The 23797-nt window shown below is 37.4% G+C and overlaps 1 protein-coding gene across 1 annotated transcript; it reads right to left on the bottom strand.

Moving 5' to 3' along the window:
• Positions 1 to 18: 18 nt before the first annotated feature.
• On the bottom strand, positions 19 to 23746 carry LOC126742370 (uncharacterized). The gene is made up of 5 exons (XM_050449017.1): positions 23533 to 23746; positions 22985 to 23455; positions 19369 to 19526; positions 19066 to 19242; positions 19 to 709 (listed from the first exon to the last, which is right to left on the bottom strand). Exons 1-5 carry the CDS (start codon positions 23609 to 23611, stop codon positions 560 to 562), a joined length of 1035 nt encoding a protein of 344 aa, XP_050304974.1. The 5' UTR covers positions 23612 to 23746; the 3' UTR covers positions 19 to 559.
• Positions 23747 to 23797: the final 51 nt, after the last annotated feature.

The following is a 23797-nucleotide window of genomic DNA, read 5'->3' as shown; positions in this document are numbered from 1 at the left end:
TAAGAGTAAACCAACTAATAAACAGACATCAAAATATATTACTATAAAATATGTTACAAAAAATTGTACAAAATAATACACACGTGTAAATATCTTAGGGGTTAAGTAAACTTATGACTACAGAGCATTTGGCGAATATTACTTTTGTGCTTTTGTGTTACTTCCATAATCCCCACTACCATTAAACACTACGTGAAAAGAACGCGTATTAAGGCCAGTTAGTCTAATTATTTATTATTTTTTGCCCTAATTAAAATCTTAAAATTAACCCTTTACCGAACGATAAAACGGCAACAAATAACAGCAAATTTTTGTGTAAATTAGGATACAACCTCGAATAAATTATTAGTAAATCGCTATTAAAATAACACTAGTTTGTACCTACAGTAAACTGAAACTTGCACTGTTTAAAATTAATATTAGCCAAACATAAACTAGCGAATATTCGAATGGTTATTCCCTTAAATACTTAACTCTAAATTATTAGGTGATAGCTGCCCAAAAATACATAATTTACATAAAGTAACCTGAGGTTGGACTAATGCGGGTTTAGACTGAGTTACCTGGCAGGTGGATCGGGAAATAGACTGTCATAAGAGGGCGGCAAGTCTTTTTCTTCCTCCGGAGTCGGAGCAGTTGGCCGAGAAACGTTTTGTTCGCTATCCGCCAGTCTTGCGCCAGTCTGCTCGTTCATTTCCAAGATTCGAGACTAAAACAATCATGAATTTTTTCACCAAAAATTGATTTTTTTCGAAATCAAACTAAGTATACCAGCGTCTTATTTGGGTCACCTAGATTACGAAAACACCAGGTTATAACAGGATCCAAGCAGAACTAAGGGAATGAGAGCACTTTGAAAATCGTGAAAAAGTCGTTTTCGACGTCCGTTTTTGAAGGCAAAAATGGGCATCAAAAATGCCATATCTCGGCTATCGTAAAAGCTACGACCTTGCGGATGGTCTCGTTGGATTTAGAACGACGAAACTAAGACAAAACCGTTGGAATTTTCCCGATAGTGCCCATAGGAGCCGAGATATGGACCTCCAAAGTTTGGGATTTTTCATTTTTAGGGTATACCCCCCCGTATCGAATTTTTCACCAAAAATTGATTTTTTTCGAATTTGAGCTAACTATACCAGTGGCTTGTTCCCATCACCTACAACACGAAAACACCGGGTTATAATGAGTTTCGAGAAAAACTAAGGGAGTTATAGCACTTTGAAAATGCCAAAAATCGATTTTCTTGAAACCCGAAAGTAGCTATAGAAACCCCTATTAGCGGCTTATTCCCATCACATACATTACGAAAACACCGGGTTATAACGAAATTCGACCAGAACAAGTGGAATTATAGCACTTTGAAAATTCGGAAAAAAGTCAATTTTTGACCCCGTTTTTGAGGCCAAAAATGGGCATCAAAAATGCCATATCTCGGCTATCGTAAAAGCTACGACTTTGCGGATGGTCTCGTTGGATTCAGAACGACGAAACTAAGACAAAACCGTTGGAATTTTCCCGATAGTGCCCATAGGAGCCGAGATATGGACCTCCAAAGTTTGGGATTTTTCATTTTTAGGGTATACCCCCCCGTATCGAATTTTTCACCAAAAATTGATTTTTTTCGAATTTGACCTAACTATACCAGCGGCTTGTTCCCATCACCTACAACACGAAAACACCGGGTTATAATGAGTTTCGAGAAAAACTAAGGGAGTTATAGCACTTTGAAAATGCCAAAAATCGATTTTCTTGAAATCCGAAAGTAGCTATAGAAACCCCTATTAGTGGCTTATTCCCATCACATACATCACGAAAAAACCGGGTTATAACGGAATTCGACCAGAACAAGTGGAATTATAGCACTTTGAAAATTCGGAAAAAAGTCAATTTTTGACCCCGTTTTTGAGGCCAAAAATGGGCATCAAAAATGCCATATCTCAGCTTCTATAAGAGCTACGACCTTGCGGATGGTCTCGTTGGATTCAGAACGACGAAACTAAGACAAAACTGTTGGAATTTTCCCGATAGTGCCCATAGGAGCCGAGATATAAACCTCCAAAGTTTGGGATTTTTCATTTTTAGGGTATACCCCCCCGTATCGAATTTTTCACCAAAAATTGATTTTTTTCGAATTTGAGCTAACTATACCAGCGGCTTGTTCCCATCACCTACAACACGAAAACACCGGGTTATAATGAGTTTCGAGAAAAACTAAGGGAGTTATAGCACTTTGAAAATGCGAAAAATCGATTTTCTTGAAATCCGAAAGTAGCTATAGAAACCCCTATGAGCGGCTTATTCCCATCACATACATTACGAAAAAACCGGGTTATAACGGAATTCGACCAGAACAAGTGGAATTATAGCACTTTGAAAATTCGGAAAAAAGTCAATTTTTGACCCCGTTTTTGAGGCCAAAAATGGGCATCAAAAATGCCATATCTCAGCTTCTATAAGAGCTACGACCTTGCGGATGGTCTCGTTGGATTCAGAACGACGAAACTAAGACAAAACTGTTGGAATTTTCCCGATAGTGCCCATAGGAGCCGAGATATAAACCTCCAAAGTTTGGGATTTTTCATTTTTAGGGTATACCCCCCCGTATCGAATTTTTCACCAAAAATTGATTTTTTTCGAATTTGAGCTAACTATACCAGCGGCTTGTTCCCATCACCTACAACACGAAAACACCGGGTTATAATGAGTTTCGAGAAAAACTAAGGGAGTTATAGCACTTTGAAAATGCGAAAAATCGATTTTCTTGAAATCCGAAAGTAGCTATAGAAACCCCTATGAGCGGCTTATTCCCATCACATACATTACGAAAAAACCGGGTTATAACGGAATTCGACCAGAACAAGTGGAATTATAGCACTTTGAAAATTCGGAAAAAAGTCAATTTTTGACCCCGTTTTTGAGGCCAAAAATGGGCATCAAAAATGCCATATCTCAGCTTCTATAAGAGCTACGACCTTGCGGATGGTCTCGTTGGATTCAGAACGACGAAACTAAGACAAAACTGTTGGAATTTTCCCGATAGTGCCCATAGGAGCCGAGATATAAACCTCCAAAGTTTGGGATTTTTCATTTTTAGGGTATACCCCCCCGTATCGAATTTTTCACCAAAAATTGATTTTTTTCGAATTTGAGCTAACTATACCAGCGGCTTGTTCCCATCACCTACAACACGAAAACACCGGGTTATAATGAGTTTCGAGAAAAACTAAGGGAGTTATAGCACTTTGAAAATGCGAAAAATCGATTTTCTTGAAACCGGAAAATAGCTATAGAAACCCCTATTAGCGGCTTATTCCCATCACCTACATTACGAAAACACCGGGTTATAACGGAATTCGACCAGAACAAGTGGAATTATAGCACTTTGAAAATTCGGAAAAAAGTCAATTTTTGACCCCGTTTTTGAGGCCAAAAATGGGCATCAAAAATGCCATATCTCGGCTATCGTAAAAGCTACGGCCTTGCGGATGGTCTCGTTGGATTCAGAACGACGAAACTAAGACAAAACCGTTGGAATTTTCCCGATAGTGCCCATAGGAGCCGAGATATGGACCTCCAAAGTTTGGGATTTTTCATTTTTAGGGTATACCCCCCCGTATCGAATTTTTCACCAAAAATTGATTTTTTTCGAATTTGAGCTAACTATACCAGCGGCTTGTTCCCATCACCTACAACACGAAAACACCGGGTTATAATGAGTTTCGAGAAAAACTAAGGGAGTTATAGCACTTTGAAAATGCGAAAAATCGATTTTCTTGAAACCGGAAAATAGCTATAGAAACCCCTATTAGCGGCTTATTCCCATCACCTACATTACGAAAACACCGGGTTATAACGGAATTCGACCAGAACAAGTGGAATTATAGCACTTTGAAAATTCGGAAAAAAGTCAATTTTTGACCCCGTTTTTGAGGCCAAAAATGGGCATCAAAAATGCCATATCTCGGCTATCGTAAAAGCTACGGCCTTGCGGATGGTCTCGTTGGATTCAGAACGACGAAACTAAGACAAAACCGTTGGAATTTTCCCGATAGTGCCCATAGGAGCCGAGATATGGACCTCCAAAGTTTGGGATTTTTCATTTTTAGGGTATACCCCCCCGTATCGAATTTTTCACCAAAAATTGATTTTTTTCGAATTTGAGCTAACTATACCAGTGGCTTGTTCCCATCACCTACAACACGAAAACACCGGGTTATAATGAGTTTCGAGAAAAACTAAGGGAGTTATAGCACTTTGAAAATGCCAAAAATCGATTTTCTTGAAACCCGAAAGTAGCTATAGAAACCCCTATTAGCGGCTTATTCCCATCACATACATTACGAAAACACCGGGTTATAACGAAATTCGACCAGAACAAGTGGAATTATAGCACTTTGAAAATTCGGAAAAAAGTCAATTTTTGACCCCGTTTTTGAGGCCAAAAATGGGCATCAAAAATGCCATATCTCAGCTTCTATAAGAGCTACGACCTTGCGGATGGTCTCGTTGGATTCAGAACGACGAAACTAAGACAAAACTGTTGGAATTTTCCCGATAGTGCCCATAGGAGCCGAGATATAAACCTCCAAAGTTTGGGATTTTTCATTTTTAGGGTATACCCCCCCGTATCGAATTTTTCACCAAAAATTGATTTTTTTCGAATTTGAGCTAACTATACCAGCGGCTTGTTCCCATCACCTACAACACGAAAACACCGGGTTATAATGAGTTTCGAGAAAAACTAAGGGAGTTATAGCACTTTGAAAATGCGAAAAATCGATTTTCTTGAAATCCGAAAGTAGCTATAGAAACCCCTATGAGCGGCTTATTCCCATCACATACATTACGAAAAAACCGGGTTATAACGGAATTCGACCAGAACAAGTGGAATTATAGCACTTTGAAAATTCGGAAAAAAGTCAATTTTTGACCCCGTTTTTGAGGCCAAAAATGGGCATCAAAAATGCCATATCTCAGCTTCTATAAGAGCTACGACCTTGCGGATGGTCTCGTTGGATTCAGAACGACGAAACTAAGACAAAACTGTTGGAATTTTCCCGATAGTGCCCATAGGAGCCGAGATATAAACCTCCAAAGTTTGGGATTTTTCATTTTTAGGGTATACCCCCCCGTATCGAATTTTTCACCAAAAATTGATTTTTTTCGAATTTGAGCTAACTATACCAGCGGCTTGTTCCCATCACCTACAACACGAAAACACCGGGTTATAATGAGTTTCGAGAAAAACTAAGGGAGTTATAGCACTTTGAAAATGCGAAAAATCGATTTTCTTGAAATCCGAAAGTAGCTATAGAAACCCCTATGAGCGGCTTATTCCCATCACATACATTACGAAAAAACCGGGTTATAACGGAATTCGACCAGAACAAGTGGAATTATAGCACTTTGAAAATTCGGAAAAAAGTCAATTTTTGACCCCGTTTTTGAGGCCAAAAATGGGCATCAAAAATGCCATATCTCAGCTTCTATAAGAGCTACGACCTTGCGGATGGTCTCGTTGGATTCAGAACGACGAAACTAAGACAAAACTGTTGGAATTTTCCCGATAGTGCCCATAGGAGCCGAGATATAAACCTCCAAAGTTTGGGATTTTTCATTTTTAGGGTATACCCCCCCGTATCGAATTTTTCACCAAAAATTGATTTTTTTCGAATTTGAGCTAACTATACCAGCGGCTTGTTCCCATCACCTACAACACGAAAACACCGGGTTATAATGAGTTTCGAGAAAAACTAAGGGAGTTATAGCACTTTGAAAATGCGAAAAATCGATTTTCTTGAAATCCGAAAGTAGCTATAGAAACCCCTATGAGCGGCTTATTCCCATCACATACATTACGAAAAAACCGGGTTATAACGGAATTCGACCAGAACAAGTGGAATTATAGCACTTTGAAAATTCGGAAAAAAGTCAATTTTTGACCCCGTTTTTGAGGCCAAAAATGGGCATCAAAAATGCCATATCTCGGCTATCGTAAAAGCTACGACCTTGCGGATGGTCTCGTTGGATTCAGAACGACGAAACTAAGACAAAACCGTTGGAATTTTCCCGATAGTGCCCATAGGAGCCGAGATATGGACCTCCAAAGTTTGGGATTTTTCATTTTTAGGGTATACCCCCCCGTATCGAATTTTTCACCAAAAATTGATTTTTTTCGAAATTGAGCTAACTATACCAGCGGCTTGTTCCCATCACCTACAACACGAAAACACCGGGTTATAATAAGTTTCGAGAAAAACTAAGGGAGTTATAGCACTTTGAAAATGCGAAAAATCGATTTTCTTGAAACCGGAAAATAGCTATAGAAACCCCTATTAGCGGCTTATTCCCATCACCTACATTACGAAAACACCGGGTTATAACGGAATTCGACCAGAACAAGTGGAATTATAGCACTTTGAAAATTCGGAAAAAAGTCAATTTTTGACCCCGTTTTTGAGGCCAAAAATGGGCATCAAAAATGCCATATCTCGGCTATCGTAAAAGCTACGGCCTTGCGGATGGTCTCGTTGGATTCAGAACGACGAAACTAAGACAAAACCGTTGGAATTTTCCCGATAGTGCCCATAGGAGCCGAGATATGGACCTCCAAAGTTTGGGATTTTTCATTTTTAGGGTATACCCCCCCGTATCGAATTTTTCACCAAAAATTGATTTTTTTCGAATTTGAGCTAACTATACCAGCGGCTTGTTCCCATCACCTACAACACGAAAACACCGGGTTATAATGAGTTTCGAGAAAAACTAAGGGAGTTATAGCACTTTGAAAATGCGAAAAATCGATTTTCTTGAAACCGGAAAATAGCTATAGAAACCCCTATTAGCGGCTTATTCCCATCACCTACATTACGAAAACACCGGGTTATAACGGAATTCGACCAGAACAAGTGGAATTATAGCACTTTGAAAATTCGGAAAAAAGTCAATTTTTGACCCCGTTTTTGAGGCCAAAAATGGGCATCAAAAATGCCATATCTCGGCTATCGTAAAAGCTACGGCCTTGCGGATGGTCTCGTTGGATTCAGAACGACGAAACTAAGACAAAACCGTTGGAATTTTCCCGATAGTGCCCATAGGAGCCGAGATATGGACCTCCAAAGTTTGGGATTTTTCATTTTTAGGGTATACCCCCCCGTATCGAATTTTTCACCAAAAATTGATTTTTTTCGAATTTGAGCTAACTATACCAGCGGCTTGTTCCCATCACCTACAACACGAAAACACCGGGTTATAATGAGTTTCGAGAAAAACTAAGGGAGTTATAGCACTTTGAAAATGCGAAAAATCGATTTTCTTGAAACCGGAAAATAGCTATAGAAACCCCTATTAGCGGCTTATTCCCATCACCTACATTACGAAAACACCGGGTTATAACGGAATTCGACCAGAACAAGTGGAATTATAGCACTTTGAAAATTCGGAAAAAAGTCAATTTTTGACCCCGTTTTTGAGGCCAAAAATGGGCATCAAAAATGCCATATCTCGGCTATCGTAAAAGCTACGGCCTTGCGGATGGTCTCGTTGGATTCAGAACGACGAAACTAAGACAAAACCGTTGGAATTTTCCCGATAGTGCCCATAGGAGCCGAGATATGGACCTCCAAAGTTTGGGATTTTTCATTTTTAGGGTATACCCCCCCGTATCGAATTTTTCACCAAAAATTGATTTTTTTCGAATTTGAGCTAACTATACCAGTGGCTTGTTCCCATCACCTACAACACGAAAACACCGGGTTATAATGAGTTTCGAGAAAAACTAAGGGAGTTATAGCACTTTGAAAATGCCAAAAATCGATTTTCTTGAAACCCGAAAGTAGCTATAGAAACCCCTATTAGCGGCTTATTCCCATCACATACATTACGAAAACACCGGGTTATAACGAAATTCGACCAGAACAAGTGGAATTATAGCACTTTGAAAATTCGGAAAAAAGTCAATTTTTGACCCCGTTTTTGAGGCCAAAAATGGGCATCAAAAATGCCATATCTCGGCTATCGTAAAAGCTACGGCCTTGCGGATGGTCTCGTTGGATTCAGAACGACGAAACTAAGACAAAACCGTTGGAATTTTCCCGATAGTGCCCATAGGAGCCGAGATATGGACCTCCAAAGTTTGGGATTTTTCATTTTTAGGGTATACCCCCCCGTATCGAATTTTTCACCAAAAATTGATTTTTTTCGAATTTGAGCTAACTATACCAGCGGCTTGTTCCCATCACCTACAACACGAAAACACCGGGTTATAATGAGTTTCGAGAAAAACTAAGGGAGTTATAGCACTTTGAAAATGCGAAAAATCGATTTTCTTGAAACCGGAAAATAGCTATAGAAACCCCTATTAGCGGCTTATTCCCATCACCTACATTACGAAAACACCGGGTTATAACGGAATTCGACCAGAACAAGTGGAATTATAGCACTTTGAAAATTCGGAAAAAAGTCAATTTTTGACCCCGTTTTTGAGGCCAAAAATGGGCATCAAAAATGCCATATCTCGGCTATCGTAAAAGCTACGGCCTTGCGGATGGTCTCGTTGGATTCAGAACGACGAAACTAAGACAAAACCGTTGGAATTTTCCCGATAGTGCCCATAGGAGCCGAGATATGGACCTCCAAAGTTTGGGATTTTTCATTTTTAGGGTATACCCCCCCGTATCGAATTTTTCACCAAAAATTGATTTTTTTCGAATTTGAGCTAACTATACCAGTGGCTTGTTCCCATCACCTACAACACGAAAACACCGGGTTATAATGAGTTTCGAGAAAAACTAAGGGAGTTATAGCACTTTGAAAATGCCAAAAATCGATTTTCTTGAAACCCGAAAGTAGCTATAGAAACCCCTATTAGCGGCTTATTCCCATCACATACATTACGAAAACACCGGGTTATAACGAAATTCGACCAGAACAAGTGGAATTATAGCACTTTGAAAATTCGGAAAAAAGTCAATTTTTGACCCCGTTTTTGAGGCCAAAAATGGGCATCAAAAATGCCATATCTCAGCTTCTATAAGAGCTACGACCTTGCGGATGGTCTCGTTGGATTCAGAACGACGAAACTAAGACAAAACTGTTGGAATTTTCCCGATAGTGCCCATAGGAGCCGAGATATAAACCTCCAAAGTTTGGGATTTTTCATTTTTAGGGTATACCCCCCCGTATCGAATTTTTCACCAAAAATTGATTTTTTTCGAATTTGAGCTAACTATACCAGCGGCTTGTTCCCATCACCTACAACACGAAAACACCGGGTTATAATGAGTTTCGAGAAAAACTAAGGGAGTTATAGCACTTTGAAAATGCGAAAAATCGATTTTCTTGAAATCCGAAAGTAGCTATAGAAACCCCTATGAGCGGCTTATTCCCATCACATACATTACGAAAAAACCGGGTTATAACGGAATTCGACCAGAACAAGTGGAATTATAGCACTTTGAAAATTCGGAAAAAAGTCAATTTTTGACCCCGTTTTTGAGGCCAAAAATGGGCATCAAAAATGCCATATCTCAGCTTCTATAAGAGCTACGACCTTGCGGATGGTCTCGTTGGATTCAGAACGACGAAACTAAGACAAAACTGTTGGAATTTTCCCGATAGTGCCCATAGGAGCCGAGATATAAACCTCCAAAGTTTGGGATTTTTCATTTTTAGGGTATACCCCCCCGTATCGAATTTTTCACCAAAAATTGATTTTTTTCGAATTTGAGCTAACTATACCAGCGGCTTGTTCCCATCACCTACAACACGAAAACACCGGGTTATAATGAGTTTCGAGAAAAACTAAGGGAGTTATAGCACTTTGAAAATGCGAAAAATCGATTTTCTTGAAATCCGAAAGTAGCTATAGAAACCCCTATGAGCGGCTTATTCCCATCACATACATTACGAAAAAACCGGGTTATAACGGAATTCGACCAGAACAAGTGGAATTATAGCACTTTGAAAATTCGGAAAAAAGTCAATTTTTGACCCCGTTTTTGAGGCCAAAAATGGGCATCAAAAATGCCATATCTCAGCTTCTATAAGAGCTACGACCTTGCGGATGGTCTCGTTGGATTCAGAACGACGAAACTAAGACAAAACTGTTGGAATTTTCCCGATAGTGCCCATAGGAGCCGAGATATAAACCTCCAAAGTTTGGGATTTTTCATTTTTAGGGTATACCCCCCCGTATCGAATTTTTCACCAAAAATTGATTTTTTTCGAATTTGAGCTAACTATACCAGCGGCTTGTTCCCATCACCTACAACACGAAAACACCGGGTTATAATGAGTTTCGAGAAAAACTAAGGGAGTTATAGCACTTTGAAAATGCGAAAAATCGATTTTCTTGAAATCCGAAAGTAGCTATAGAAACCCCTATGAGCGGCTTATTCCCATCACATACATTACGAAAAAACCGGGTTATAACGGAATTCGACCAGAACAAGTGGAATTATAGCACTTTGAAAATTCGGAAAAAAGTCAATTTTTGACCCCGTTTTTGAGGCCAAAAATGGGCATCAAAAATGCCATATCTCAGCTTCTATAAGAGCTACGACCTTGCGGATGGTCTCGTTGGATTCAGAACGACGAAACTAAGACAAAACTGTTGGAATTTTCCCGATAGTGCCCATAGGAGCCGAGATATAAACCTCCAAAGTTTGGGATTTTTCATTTTTAGGGTATACCCCCCCGTATCGAATTTTTCACCAAAAATTGATTTTTTTCGAATTTGAGCTAACTATACCAGCGGCTTGTTCCCATCACCTACAACACGAAAACACCGGGTTATAATGAGTTTCGAGAAAAACTAAGGGAGTTATAGCACTTTGAAAATGCGAAAAATCGATTTTCTTGAAATCCGAAAGTAGCTATAGAAACCCCTATGAGCGGCTTATTCCCATCACATACATTAGGAAAAAACCGGGTTATAACGGAATTCGACCAGAACAAGTGGAATTATAGCACTTTGAAAATTCGGAAAAAAGTCAATTTTTGACCCCGTTTTTGAGGCCAAAAATGGGCATCAAAAATGCCATATCTCGGCTATCGTAAAAGCTACGGCCTTGCGGATGGTCTCGTTGGATTCAGAACGACGAAACTAAGACAAAACCGTTGGAATTTTCCCGATAGTGCCCATAGGAGCCGAGATATGGACCTCCAAAGTTTGGGATTTTTCATTTTTAGGGTATACCCCCCCGTATCGAATTTTTCACCAAAAATTGATTTTTTTCGAATTTGAGCTAACTATACCAGCGGCTTATTCCCATCACCTACAACACGAAAACACCGGGTTATAATGAGTTTCGAGAAAAACTAAGGGAGTTATAGCACTTTGAAAATGCCAAAAATCGATTTTCTTGAAACCGGAAAATAGCTATAGAAACCCCTATGAGCGGCTTATTCCCACCACCTACATTACGAAAACACCGGGTTATAACGGAATTCGACCAGAACAAGTGGAATTATAGCACTTTGAAAATTCGGAAAAAAGTCAATTTTTGACCCCGTTTTTGAGGCCAAAAATGGGCATCAAAAATGCCATATCTCGGCTATCGTAAAAGCTACGACCTTGCGGATGGTCTCGTTGGATTCAGAACGACGAAACTAAGACAAAACCGTTGGAATTTTCCCGATAGTGCCCATAGGAGCCGAGATATGGACCTCCAAAGTTTGGGATTTTTCATTTTTAGGGTATACCCCCCCGTATCGAATTTTTCACCAAAAATTGATTTTTTTCGAATTTGACCTAACTATACCAGCGGCTTGTTCCCATCACCTACAACACGAAAACACCGGGTTATAATGAGTTTCGAGAAAAACTAAGGGAGTTATAGCACTTTGAAAATGCCAAAAATCGATTTTCTTGAAATCCGAAAGTAGCTATAGAAACCCCTATTAGTGGCTTATTCCCATCACATACATCACGAAAAAACCGGGTTATAACGGAATTCGACCAGAACAAGTGGAATTATAGCACTTTGAAAATTCGGAAAAAAGTCAATTTTTGACCCCGTTTTTGAGGCCAAAAATGGGCATCAAAAATGCCATATCTCAGCTTCTATAAGAGCTACGACCTTGCGGATGGTCTCGTTGGATTCAGAACGACGAAACTAAGACAAAACTGTTGGAATTTTCCCGATAGTGCCCATAGGAGCCGAGATATAAACCTCCAAAGTTTGGGATTTTTCATTTTTAGGGTATACCCCCCCGTATCGAATTTTTCACCAAAAATTGATTTTTTTCGAATTTGAGCTAACTATACCAGCGGCTTGTTCCCATCACCTACAACACGAAAACACCGGGTTATAATGAGTTTCGAGAAAAACTAAGGGAGTTATAGCACTTTGAAAATGCGAAAAATCGATTTTCTTGAAATCCGAAAGTAGCTATAGAAACCCCTATGAGCGGCTTATTCCCATCACATACATTACGAAAAAACCGGGTTATAACGGAATTCGACCAGAACAAGTGGAATTATAGCACTTTGAAAATTCGGAAAAAAGTCAATTTTTGACCCCGTTTTTGAGGCCAAAAATGGGCATCAAAAATGCCATATCTCAGCTTCTATAAGAGCTACGACCTTGCGGATGGTCTCGTTGGATTCAGAACGACGAAACTAAGACAAAACTGTTGGAATTTTCCCGATAGTGCCCATAGGAGCCGAGATATAAACCTCCAAAGTTTGGGATTTTTCATTTTTAGGGTATACCCCCCCGTATCGAATTTTTCACCAAAAATTGATTTTTTTCGAATTTGAGCTAACTATACCAGCGGCTTGTTCCCATCACCTACAACACGAAAACACCGGGTTATAATGAGTTTCGAGAAAAACTAAGGGAGTTATAGCACTTTGAAAATGCGAAAAATCGATTTTCTTGAAATCCGAAAGTAGCTATAGAAACCCCTATGAGCGGCTTATTCCCATCACATACATTACGAAAAAACCGGGTTATAACGGAATTCGACCAGAACAAGTGGAATTATAGCACTTTGAAAATTCGGAAAAAAGTCAATTTTTGACCCCGTTTTTGAGGCCAAAAATGGGCATCAAAAATGCCATATCTCAGCTTCTATAAGAGCTACGACCTTGCGGATGGTCTCGTTGGATTCAGAACGACGAAACTAAGACAAAACTGTTGGAATTTTCCCGATAGTGCCCATAGGAGCCGAGATATAAACCTCCAAAGTTTGGGATTTTTCATTTTTAGGGTATACCCCCCCGTATCGAATTTTTCACCAAAAATTGATTTTTTTCGAAATTGAGCTAACTATACCAGCGGCTTGTTCCCATCACCTACAACACGAAAACACCGGGTTATAATGAGTTTCGAGAAAAACTAAGGGAGTTATAGCACTTTGAAAATGCGAAAAATCGATTTTCTTGAAACCGGAAAATAGCTATAGAAACCCCTATTAGCGGCTTATTCCCATCACCTACATTACGAAAACACCGGGTTATAACGGAATTCGACCAGAACAAGTGGAATTATAGCACTTTGAAAATTCGGAAAAAAGTCAATTTTTGACCCCGTTTTTGAGGCCAAAAATGGGCATCAAAAATGCCATATCTGGGCTATCGTAAAAGCTACGGCCTTGCGGATGGTCTCGTTGGATTCAGAACGACGAAACTAAGACAAAACCGTTGGAATTTTCCCGATAGTGCCCATAGGAGCCGAGATATGGACCTCCAAAGTTTGGGATTTTTCATTTTTAGGGTATACCCCCCCGTATCGAATTTTTCACCAAAAATTGATTTTTTTCGAATTTGAGCTAACTATACCAGCGGCTTGTTCCCATCACCTACAACACGAAAACACCGGGTTATAATGAGTTTCGAGAAAAACTAAGGGAGTTATAGCACTTTGAAAATGCGAAAAATCGATTTTCTTGAAACCGGAAAATAGCTATAGAAACCCCTATTAGCGGCTTATTCCCATCACCTACATTACGAAAACACCGGGTTATAACGGAATTCGACCAGAACAAGTGGAATTATAGCACTTTGAAAATTCGGAAAAAAGTCAATTTTTGACCCCGTTTTTGAGGCCAAAAATGGGCATCAAAAATGCCATATCTCGGCTATCGTAAAAGCTACGGCCTTGCGGATGGTCTCGTTGGATTCAGAACGACGAAACTAAGACAAAACCGTTGGAATTTTCCCGATAGTGCCCATAGGAGCCGAGATATGGACCTCCAAAGTTTGGGATTTTTCATTTTTAGGGTATACCCCCCCGTATCGAATTTTTCACCAAAAATTGATTTTTTTCGAATTTGAGCTAACTATACCAGTGGCTTGTTCCCATCACCTACAACACGAAAACACCGGGTTATAATGAGTTTCGAGAAAAACTAAGGGAGTTATAGCACTTTGAAAATGCCAAAAATCGATTTTCTTGAAACCCGAAAGTAGCTATAGAAACCCCTATTAGCGGCTTATTCCCATCACATACATTACGAAAACACCGGGTTATAACGAAATTCGACCAGAACAAGTGGAATTATAGCACTTTGAAAATTCGGAAAAAAGTCAATTTTTGACCCCGTTTTTGAGGCCAAAAATGGGCATCAAAAATGCCATATCTCAGCTTCTATAAGAGCTACGACCTTGCGGATGGTCTCGTTGGATTCAGAACGACGAAACTAAGACAAAACTGTTGGAATTTTCCCGATAGTGCCCATAGGAGCCGAGATATAAACCTCCAAAGTTTGGGATTTTTCATTTTTAGGGTATACCCCCCCGTATCGAATTTTTCACCAAAAATTGATTTTTTTCGAATTTGAGCTAACTATACCAGCGGCTTGTTCCCATCACCTACAACACGAAAACACCGGGTTATAATGAGTTTCGAGAAAAACTAAGGGAGTTATAGCACTTTGAAAATGCGAAAAATCGATTTTCTTGAAATCCGAAAGTAGCTATAGAAACCCCTATGAGCGGCTTATTCCCATCACATACATTACGAAAAAACCGGGTTATAACGGAATTCGACCAGAACAAGTGGAATTATAGCACTTTGAAAATTCGGAAAAAAGTCAATTTTTGACCCCGTTTTTGAGGCCAAAAATGGGCATCAAAAATGCCATATCTCAGCTTCTATAAGAGCTACGACCTTGCGGATGGTCTCGTTGGATTCAGAACGACGAAACTAAGACAAAACTGTTGGAATTTTCCCGATAGTGCCCATAGGAGCCGAGATATAAACCTCCAAAGTTTGGGATTTTTCATTTTTAGGGTATACCCCCCCGTATCGAATTTTTCACCAAAAATTGATTTTTTTCGAATTTGAGCTAACTATACCAGCGGCTTGTTCCCATCACCTACAACACGAAAACACCGGGTTATAATGAGTTTCGAGAAAAACTAAGGGAGTTATAGCACTTTGAAAATGCGAAAAATCGATTTTCTTGAAATCCGAAAGTAGCTATAGAAACCCCTATGAGCGGCTTATTCCCATCACATACATTACGAAAAAACCGGGTTATAACGGAATTCGACCAGAACAAGTGGAATTATAGCACTTTGAAAATTCGGAAAAAAGTCAATTTTTGACCCCGTTTTTGAGGCCAAAAATGGGCATCAAAAATGCCATATCTCAGCTTCTATAAGAGCTACGACCTTGCGGATGGTCTCGTTGGATTCAGAACGACGAAACTAAGACAAAACTGTTGGAATTTTCCCGATAGTGCCCATAGGAGCCGAGATATAAACCTCCAAAGTTTGGGATTTTTCATTTTTAGGGTATACCCCCCCGTATCGAATTTTTCACCAAAAATTGATTTTTTTCGAATTTGAGCTAACTATACCAGCGGCTTGTTCCCATCACCTACAACACGAAAACACCGGGTTATAATGAGTTTCGAGAAAAACTAAGGGAGTTATAGCACTTTGAAAATGCGAAAAATCGATTTTCTTGAAATCCGAAAGTAGCTATAGAAACCCCTATGAGCGGCTTATTCCCATCACATACATTAGGAAAAAACCGGGTTATAACGGAATTCGACCAGAACAAGTGGAATTATAGCACTTTGAAAATTCGGAAAAAAGTCAATTTTTGACCCCGTTTTTGAGGCCAAAAATGGGCATCAAAAATGCCATATCTCAGCTTCTATAAGAGCTACGACCTTGCGGATGGTCTCGTTGGATTCAGAACGACGAAACTAAGACAAAACTGTTGGAATTTTCCCGATAGTGCCCATAGGAGCCGAGATATAAACCTCCAAAGTTTGGGATTTTTCATTTTTAGGGTATACCCCCCCGTATCGAATTTTTCACCAAAAATTGATTTTTTTCGAATTTGAGCTAACTATACCAGCGGCTTGTTCCCATCACCTACAACACGAAAACACCGGGTTATAATGAGTTTCGAGAAAAACTAAGGGAGTTATAGCACTTTGAAAATGCGAAAAATCGATTTTCTTGAAATCCGAAAGTAGCTATAGAAACCCCTATGAGCGGCTTATTCCCATCACATACATTAGGAAAAAACCGGGTTATAACGGAATTCGACCAGAACAAGTGGAATTATAGCACTTTGAAAATTCGGAAAAAAGTCAATTTTTGACCCCGTTTTTGAGGCCAAAAATGGGCATCAAAAATGCCATATCTCAGCTTCTATAAGAGCTACGACCTTGCGGATGGTCTCGTTGGATTCAGAACGACGAAACTAAGACAAAACTGTTGGAATTTTCCCGATAGTGCCCATAGGAGCCGAGATATAAACCTCCAAAGTTTGGGATTTTTCATTTTTAGGGTATACCCCCCCGTATCGAATTTTTCACCAAAAATTGATTTTTTTCGAATTTGAGCTAACTATACCAGCGGCTTGTTCCCATCACCTACAACACGAAAACACCGGGTTATAATGAGTTTCGAGAAAAACTAAGGGAGTTATAGCACTTTGAAAATGCGAAAAATCGATTTTCTTGAAATCCGAAAGTAGCTATAGAAACCCCTATGAGCGGCTTATTCCCATCACATACATTAGGAAAAAACCGGGTTATAACGGAATTCGACCAGAACAAGTGGAATTATAGCACTTTGAAAATTCGGAAAAAAGTCAATTTTTGACCCCGTTTTTGAGGCCAAAAATGGGCATCAAAAATGCCATATCTCGGCTATCGTAAAAGCTACGGCCTTGCGGATGGTCTCGTTGGATTCAGAACGACGAAACTAAGACAAAACCGTTGGAATTTTCCCGATAGTGCCCATAGGAGCCGAGATATGGACCTCCAAAGTTTGGGATTTTTCATTTTTAGGGTATACCCCCCCGTATCGAATTTTTCACCAAAAATTGATTTTTTTCGAATTTGAGCTAACTATACCAGCGGCTTATTCCCATCACCTACAACACGAAAACACCGGGTTATAATGAGTTTCGAGAAAAACTAAGGGAGTTATAGCACTTTGAAAATGGCAAAAATCGATTTTCTTGAAACCGGAAAATAGCTATAGAAACCCCTATGAGCGGCTTATTCCCACCACCTACATTACGAAAACACCGGGTTATAACGGAATTCGACCAGAACAAGTGGAATTATAGCACTTTGAAAATTCGGAAAAAAGTCAATTTTTGACCCCGTTTTTGAGGCCAAAAATGGGCATCAAAAATGCCATATCTCGGCTATCGTAAAAGCTACGACCTTGCGGATGGTCTCGTTGGATTCAGAACGACGAAACTAAGACAAAACCGTTGGAATTTTCCCGATAGTGCCCATAGGAGCCGAGATATGGACCTCCAAAGTTTGGGATTTTTCATTTTTAGGGTATACCCCCCCGTATCGAATTTTTCACCAAAAATTGATTTTTTTCGAATTTGAGCTAACTATACCAGCGGCTTGTTCCCATCACCTACAACACGAAAACACCGGGTTATAATGAGTTTCGAGAAAAACTAAGGGAGTTATAGCACTTTGAAAATGCGAAAAATCGATTTTCTTGAAACCGGAAAATAGCTATAGAAACCCCTATTAGTGGCTTATTCCCATCACATACATCACGAAAAAACCGGGTTATAACGGAATTCGACCAGAACAAGTGGAATTATAGCACTTTGAAAATTCGGAAAAAAGTCAATTTTTGACCCCGTTTTTGAGGCCAAAAATGGGCATCAAAAATGCCATATCTCGGCTATCGTAAAAGCTACAACCTTGCGGATGGTCTCGTTGGATTCAGAACGACGAAACTAAGACAAAACCGTTGGAATTTTCCCGATAGTGCCCATAGGAGCCGAGATATGGACCTCCAAAGTTTGGGATTTTTCATTTTTAGGGTATCCCCCCCCGTATCGAATTTTTCACCAAAAATTGATTTTTTTCGAAATCAAACTAAGTGTACCAGTATTGAAAAAAAATATGTTTGTAGAAATATGTACAGAGAAGGTCAAAGTCAAAAGTAGCTTTATTGTTACATAGCATAATATGTTGTTAACAAAGCATTATATAAAGCCTTAAAGATAGTTGACAACATAATCTTTTACAAAAATATAAAAATTTGTACAATTCTTACATACATAGAATATAGAACACATGCCACACAATTAAAAAAGTAAAAGAAGAAGAAGAAGTAAGAAGTCACATCACGCTATGCAAAACTCTTCACCGTCAAAAAATTGTATTTAAAAACTCGTCTATAGAATAAACTGCTTTAGCAAGTAAAAGTTTCTTTATATTTTCCCTAAAACGTTTTTCACAATTTATTAGCCTTATATAAAGGGGTAGATGGTTAAAAAGCCTTCCGCCCCCGTACATAATAAAGGACTTAATCTGCTCACTTTTTGGGACAGGCAGAGGTAAAGAGAAGGTTGTTCGGATATTGTAACCCGATATTTTTTGTGGATAAGACAAACAGTCTCTAAAATGAAAATGCATGGCAATGTCAGGACAGAGTGTTTTAAAAATATTGGCCTACAGCAAACAAAATTAAACTTCAAGGATAATATTCCATACTTTCATTATTAGTATTTGGAATTAATGATAAGTAAAACTTGCCCTGGTAAGTAATAATTATATATCCAACTGAACACATTAAATCAAAATTTAATTTAATCTGATTGAACTCACATTTCTGTTACTTCCAGCTGTAGCAGTTGGATGAGCGAAGTCGTCAGCCCAACAAAACAGCTTGTGCTTCTTAAATATCCATATAAGCAATATAAAACAGGCAAAAAGTATGCCTAAAGTGGAAACTGAGCCAACTATAACTTTATTCCTGAGTTTATCCTTTGGCTGTGTTATCACCTAAAATGTGAAAGTATGCTGCAAGTTGAAATTGTCATAAATGTATTAAGCTTTTTTGGTTTGGTTGTCTTGTGGTTGACTGTCACTTTTGTTTTAATAGGAAATTGGATTAATTAAAGTACTTACAGGTATATTGCAACCCCCTTCGTCCACACATCCGAAATGTGGGCAATTAATTAAACCATCTCCGAAAAATTTTTCATTAATACAAATTGACGGTAGATAATCCTCATCGCATGGCTTCGACAAATGTAAATGCCTGTTAATAGATGATGATGAACAATCTAAAATTAGTAAAATACCATAAGGATCCACATTTTGTTAGGAGGTACCAACATATTATCTTTTAACAGATTTTGTGGACTTATTTACTATGCAAGGTATCAAGGCACAATGTAGACTTATTAATATTTAGTTTATACATAAGAAAGTTATGTTAACTTATGTTTATATCTTTCAAGCATTTTTAGATAGAATTTATAATTAGGTGACCATACAGTAATAGGAAACTAGTTTTAATCCAAATGGCTCCTAACCACGGAAAAATATGAATTAGATGATCAGTAAACCTAAATTTAGAATCAAACAACACACCAAGATCATTTATGAGGTTTACCCTTATGTCAACATTATTCAGTTTATATAGAAATTTAATTTGATTTGTCTTTCTCCAAAATTTTACATTTTGTAAGATTTAGGTCCTGTACACCAGTTATGCAGTTCAGAAATATTTGCCTGCAGATCTTTGCAGTGATTCTCATTGGATATCCTTTTAAAACAATATAAATAGTCAAATTGTAAGCAGAGTGAATTTTTAAAATAAGTTGAGATATCATTAGCAAACAACTTAAAAAGAAATGGAGCCACATTGTCATGCAAGCCTTGGGGTACACCTGAAGTAACTTCTATCCATCTTGATTGATAACCACCTATTTTCCCAGTTTGTTTTTATTCAGATAAATTGCTGTGGAACCAAGACGTACTTACATCATCGGACCTTGTGTAGCAAGACATTTGAGAGAATAATTTTAAATGTAAGAAAGTGGATATGATAATGTGGGCCTACAATTTTTTAAAAATATGGGTGGAATATTATGTGGACTTGAACCTTTAGATCAATCTTTTTAAAAACTATATTACTATTAATTTTGATATTTGAAATGCATGGATACAATAAAATATGGAGATTTCAGCTGCTACCAGAAAAAAATTATCAACTTCCTCAATCAATCAAGAAATCAATAATTTATTCATGTCAGTTACATAAAATATGGTTACACATGTCAAATAATATGGACAAATAGGTCCTAAGAGTAAACTATAATAAAGATTACAATTTAAAATATAAAATACACATGACTTCTACATATCAAGACTAATACTTTCATTCAGTCATCAGCAAATAATTCCTTTTATTTGCTGATGATTTGAAGTTTTTTAGAGAGATTTTATCAATACTTGATCAGATTTTGTTGCAAAGTGATTTGGATAGATTGAATGAGTGGTGTGTTAACAACAATTTGTTTTTGAATGTAAGCAAATGCAATTATATAAGTTTTCTCAAGCGAACTAAAAAGGTTGTCACTTCATATAACATTCAAGGAAGTACACTTCAATATTGCAGCATAGTTAAAAATCTTGGTATCTCGTTTGATGATCATTTAAACTTTAATGCACACATAAACAATATTGTTCTCAATTCCTCTAAGAATCTGGGTTTTGTACTAAGGAACTGTAAAGAATTTTCTATAGAGACCTGTAAGAGGTTATACATGTCATTGGTTGTTTCATTGCTGGAATATGGCTCAGTGATATGGTCGCCCTTTTACATGAATAATTGCTTGTCCTTGGAAAGAGTTCAGAACAAATTTATTAGGTTTTGTCTCTATAAACTTCGAATAAGAATTCCGGATGATCATGTTTATGATATTGTTTTAGAAATGAAGACATTGAGACAAAGACGGATATATGCAGATTTAATTTTTTTGTATAAATTATTGAATGGCCAGATAATTTGTCCAGAACTTCTGATGACAATACAATTTAATATTCCATCTAGGAATTTAAGGCAGTATCGTGTCTTTTCATTACCTTTTTATAGCGCCAATTATGCATTACATGCTCCTATTGAAAGAACTCTAAGAATTGTCAATACTAGGGAGGTCGAAATTTTGGGCACTTCCTTATCTAGATTTAAGAGTCAAATAAGAGAAATTGTTTAATTTTTTTTTTTAGTGCAATACTGAATATTATACTTTAGTAGGGTATGTTTTTAGTATTTTTAGAATTCTGTTATATTGATTTGAGTTATAAAACTATTTTCGGTATTTTACATTTATAAGTAGGCTTTATTACTGCTTAATAGTTAGTATTTTACTGTTAAGTATGGTTAGGTTCAATTGATTTTGTATTTAATTTACTGTTGTAATGGGGTTGATCCCGTAAATAAATAAATAAATAAAAAAATAAATAATACAAGAAATCAGATCCAGGACTACCTAAAATTTGTACTGCCTAGTCATATGCAGGTTCAAAAAAGTATGCAAAACAGTCTACAATTTTCTGAGGATTCCTAGGATATCCTACCATGTTATATATTAATTTTACAAAAGACCAAAAGCAATTAATCTTTAAAATATGTTGCGTAAATGTCAAAATTTTTTAATAATTCACATCCTGTAGGTTTTTTTGCAAAATACTCCAGTCAAAATAATTATTTAGAAGTTAAGAATAATTATTGGAAGAAATTACTGTTCATTGGCAAGGTTATTGAGTTTATACTTCAAGGTTTACAAGTATTGAGTCTTTTAATGATGCTGCTCTTCTATAAGAGGATCTTGAATTATTTTTTTATTGGTGTGATTTCAACAGGAAGACTGAAACTTTTGTAATACAATTTCACCGCACTAATTACAGTCTGTTTTTGAAGGCGGTAGACAATGGTACAGTGAAAACATCTTGTCAAACTTGCATTGTCTTATTTATTTAATGTAACATGACGTTTCAGTTGGTAAGTATCTCCAACCATTATCAAGTGTAAACTGACAGCAAACTACTATTCTATAGGCTTATATAAGCGTGTTACATTACATAAATAAGACAATGCAAGTTCGACAAGATGTTTTCACTAATTACAGGTTTACATGTACTAGCAAAAACTAAAATAAACTTTGGAAATTGCTCTTTGTTAATAAATTGTGGTGGTGTTAAATGATTTACTTTGCTTATTGTGATTTTTAGTGATATGATATGAAGTCTTTGTAGGGAGCGTAATACAAAGACTTCATATCATACAAACTTCAATAATACAAATACAAATCCTTTCCTAACCTGTTTGTTTTGAATGTTTTTCTTTTTTTTTTTTTTTATCCCTAAATGTTGAATTGTACTTAGTTAAGAAAAGTTTGATATAGTTGATTTTATTGATTCAAGAAAAGAAAAAAAAGGAAGGAAAGGGGGGAGAAAGAAAAAAGCAAGAAAAAGGAAATGTAAATTTTAACTGTTTAACTTTGATTCGTCATTGTAACTTGTATTTTTAAATATAATTTTAACCTTGTAACTCTGTCTCTTCAGGATTAGGTGAAGCTTTGTTTATAACAATGTTTTGTTCAAACAATAAAGCATATTTGAATTTGAATTTAATACTTTCTCTAAACTTAGATATAATTTATTGTTTTTTTATAATTACATGTATTAAATGGATTCCATTGATTTGAACCAAATAAATAGAGTAATTATTTACCTTTGTAAGAAGTGAACACAACCAGAAAATCAGTTATCTCATATGGTTCCAATGGTTCTTTATGTATGTAAATGACAACATCCAACTCCCCATCCTCATCGATAAAGGTGTTCCTCTGAGAAATAGGAAAATACTGAGGTAAAATAAAATCTGGATCGCTGCTATCCAGATGCATGTCAATTCTAGCATCCAGGATGCCGCAGTATCTTTCACTAGTAAATCCTTTTTTCGACCTAAACTGGATGTAGTCCATACAGTCTCCAGTTGTAAAGTTTCTTCGCAGGTGCATTTTTTGAATCACTGCCACCACACCCCCTTTGTGATAAAAGGACTGGGCTTCGAACTTGCAGATGTCAGGCACCTGCCATGGAATTATGTGGTTGTTTATGTGACCTTCTGATATTGAAAAGGATTCCTGTTTTATTTTTCTTTTTATACTTAGCGAGCATATTTTACTGTCACCCAATGAAACTGAAAAAGAACATTATTAATAATTAAGTCATTTAGGTGATTAGGAACAACAATAAAATGCTATAAGTTTCGCTTACATTCTTTTAGTTCAACTAGTTCCAAATTATTAGTCATCAGTAGGGACAACATGAGAATTGTGGTAATAAGAGCTTCCATGATTTACATGTTGCACATTATCCATAAAAACACTTTTCACGCTATTTTACGATTTTTTTTATTTCATTTTATGCCACTTAAGTAAACAACCACCAAAATCAACATCATAAAAATTTTACTTAGTTGACATAAGACGTGTATAAAACATTACTTTGACTAACGCGATTTGCTTAGAAAGAGACAAAT

Source organism: Anthonomus grandis, chromosome 11 (genome assembly GCF_022605725.1).
Source record: "Anthonomus grandis grandis chromosome 11, icAntGran1.3, whole genome shotgun sequence".
NCBI classification, from domain to species: domain Eukaryota; kingdom Metazoa; phylum Arthropoda; class Insecta; order Coleoptera; family Curculionidae; genus Anthonomus; species Anthonomus grandis.
This window is presented reverse-complemented; position numbering and strand designations above follow the sequence as displayed.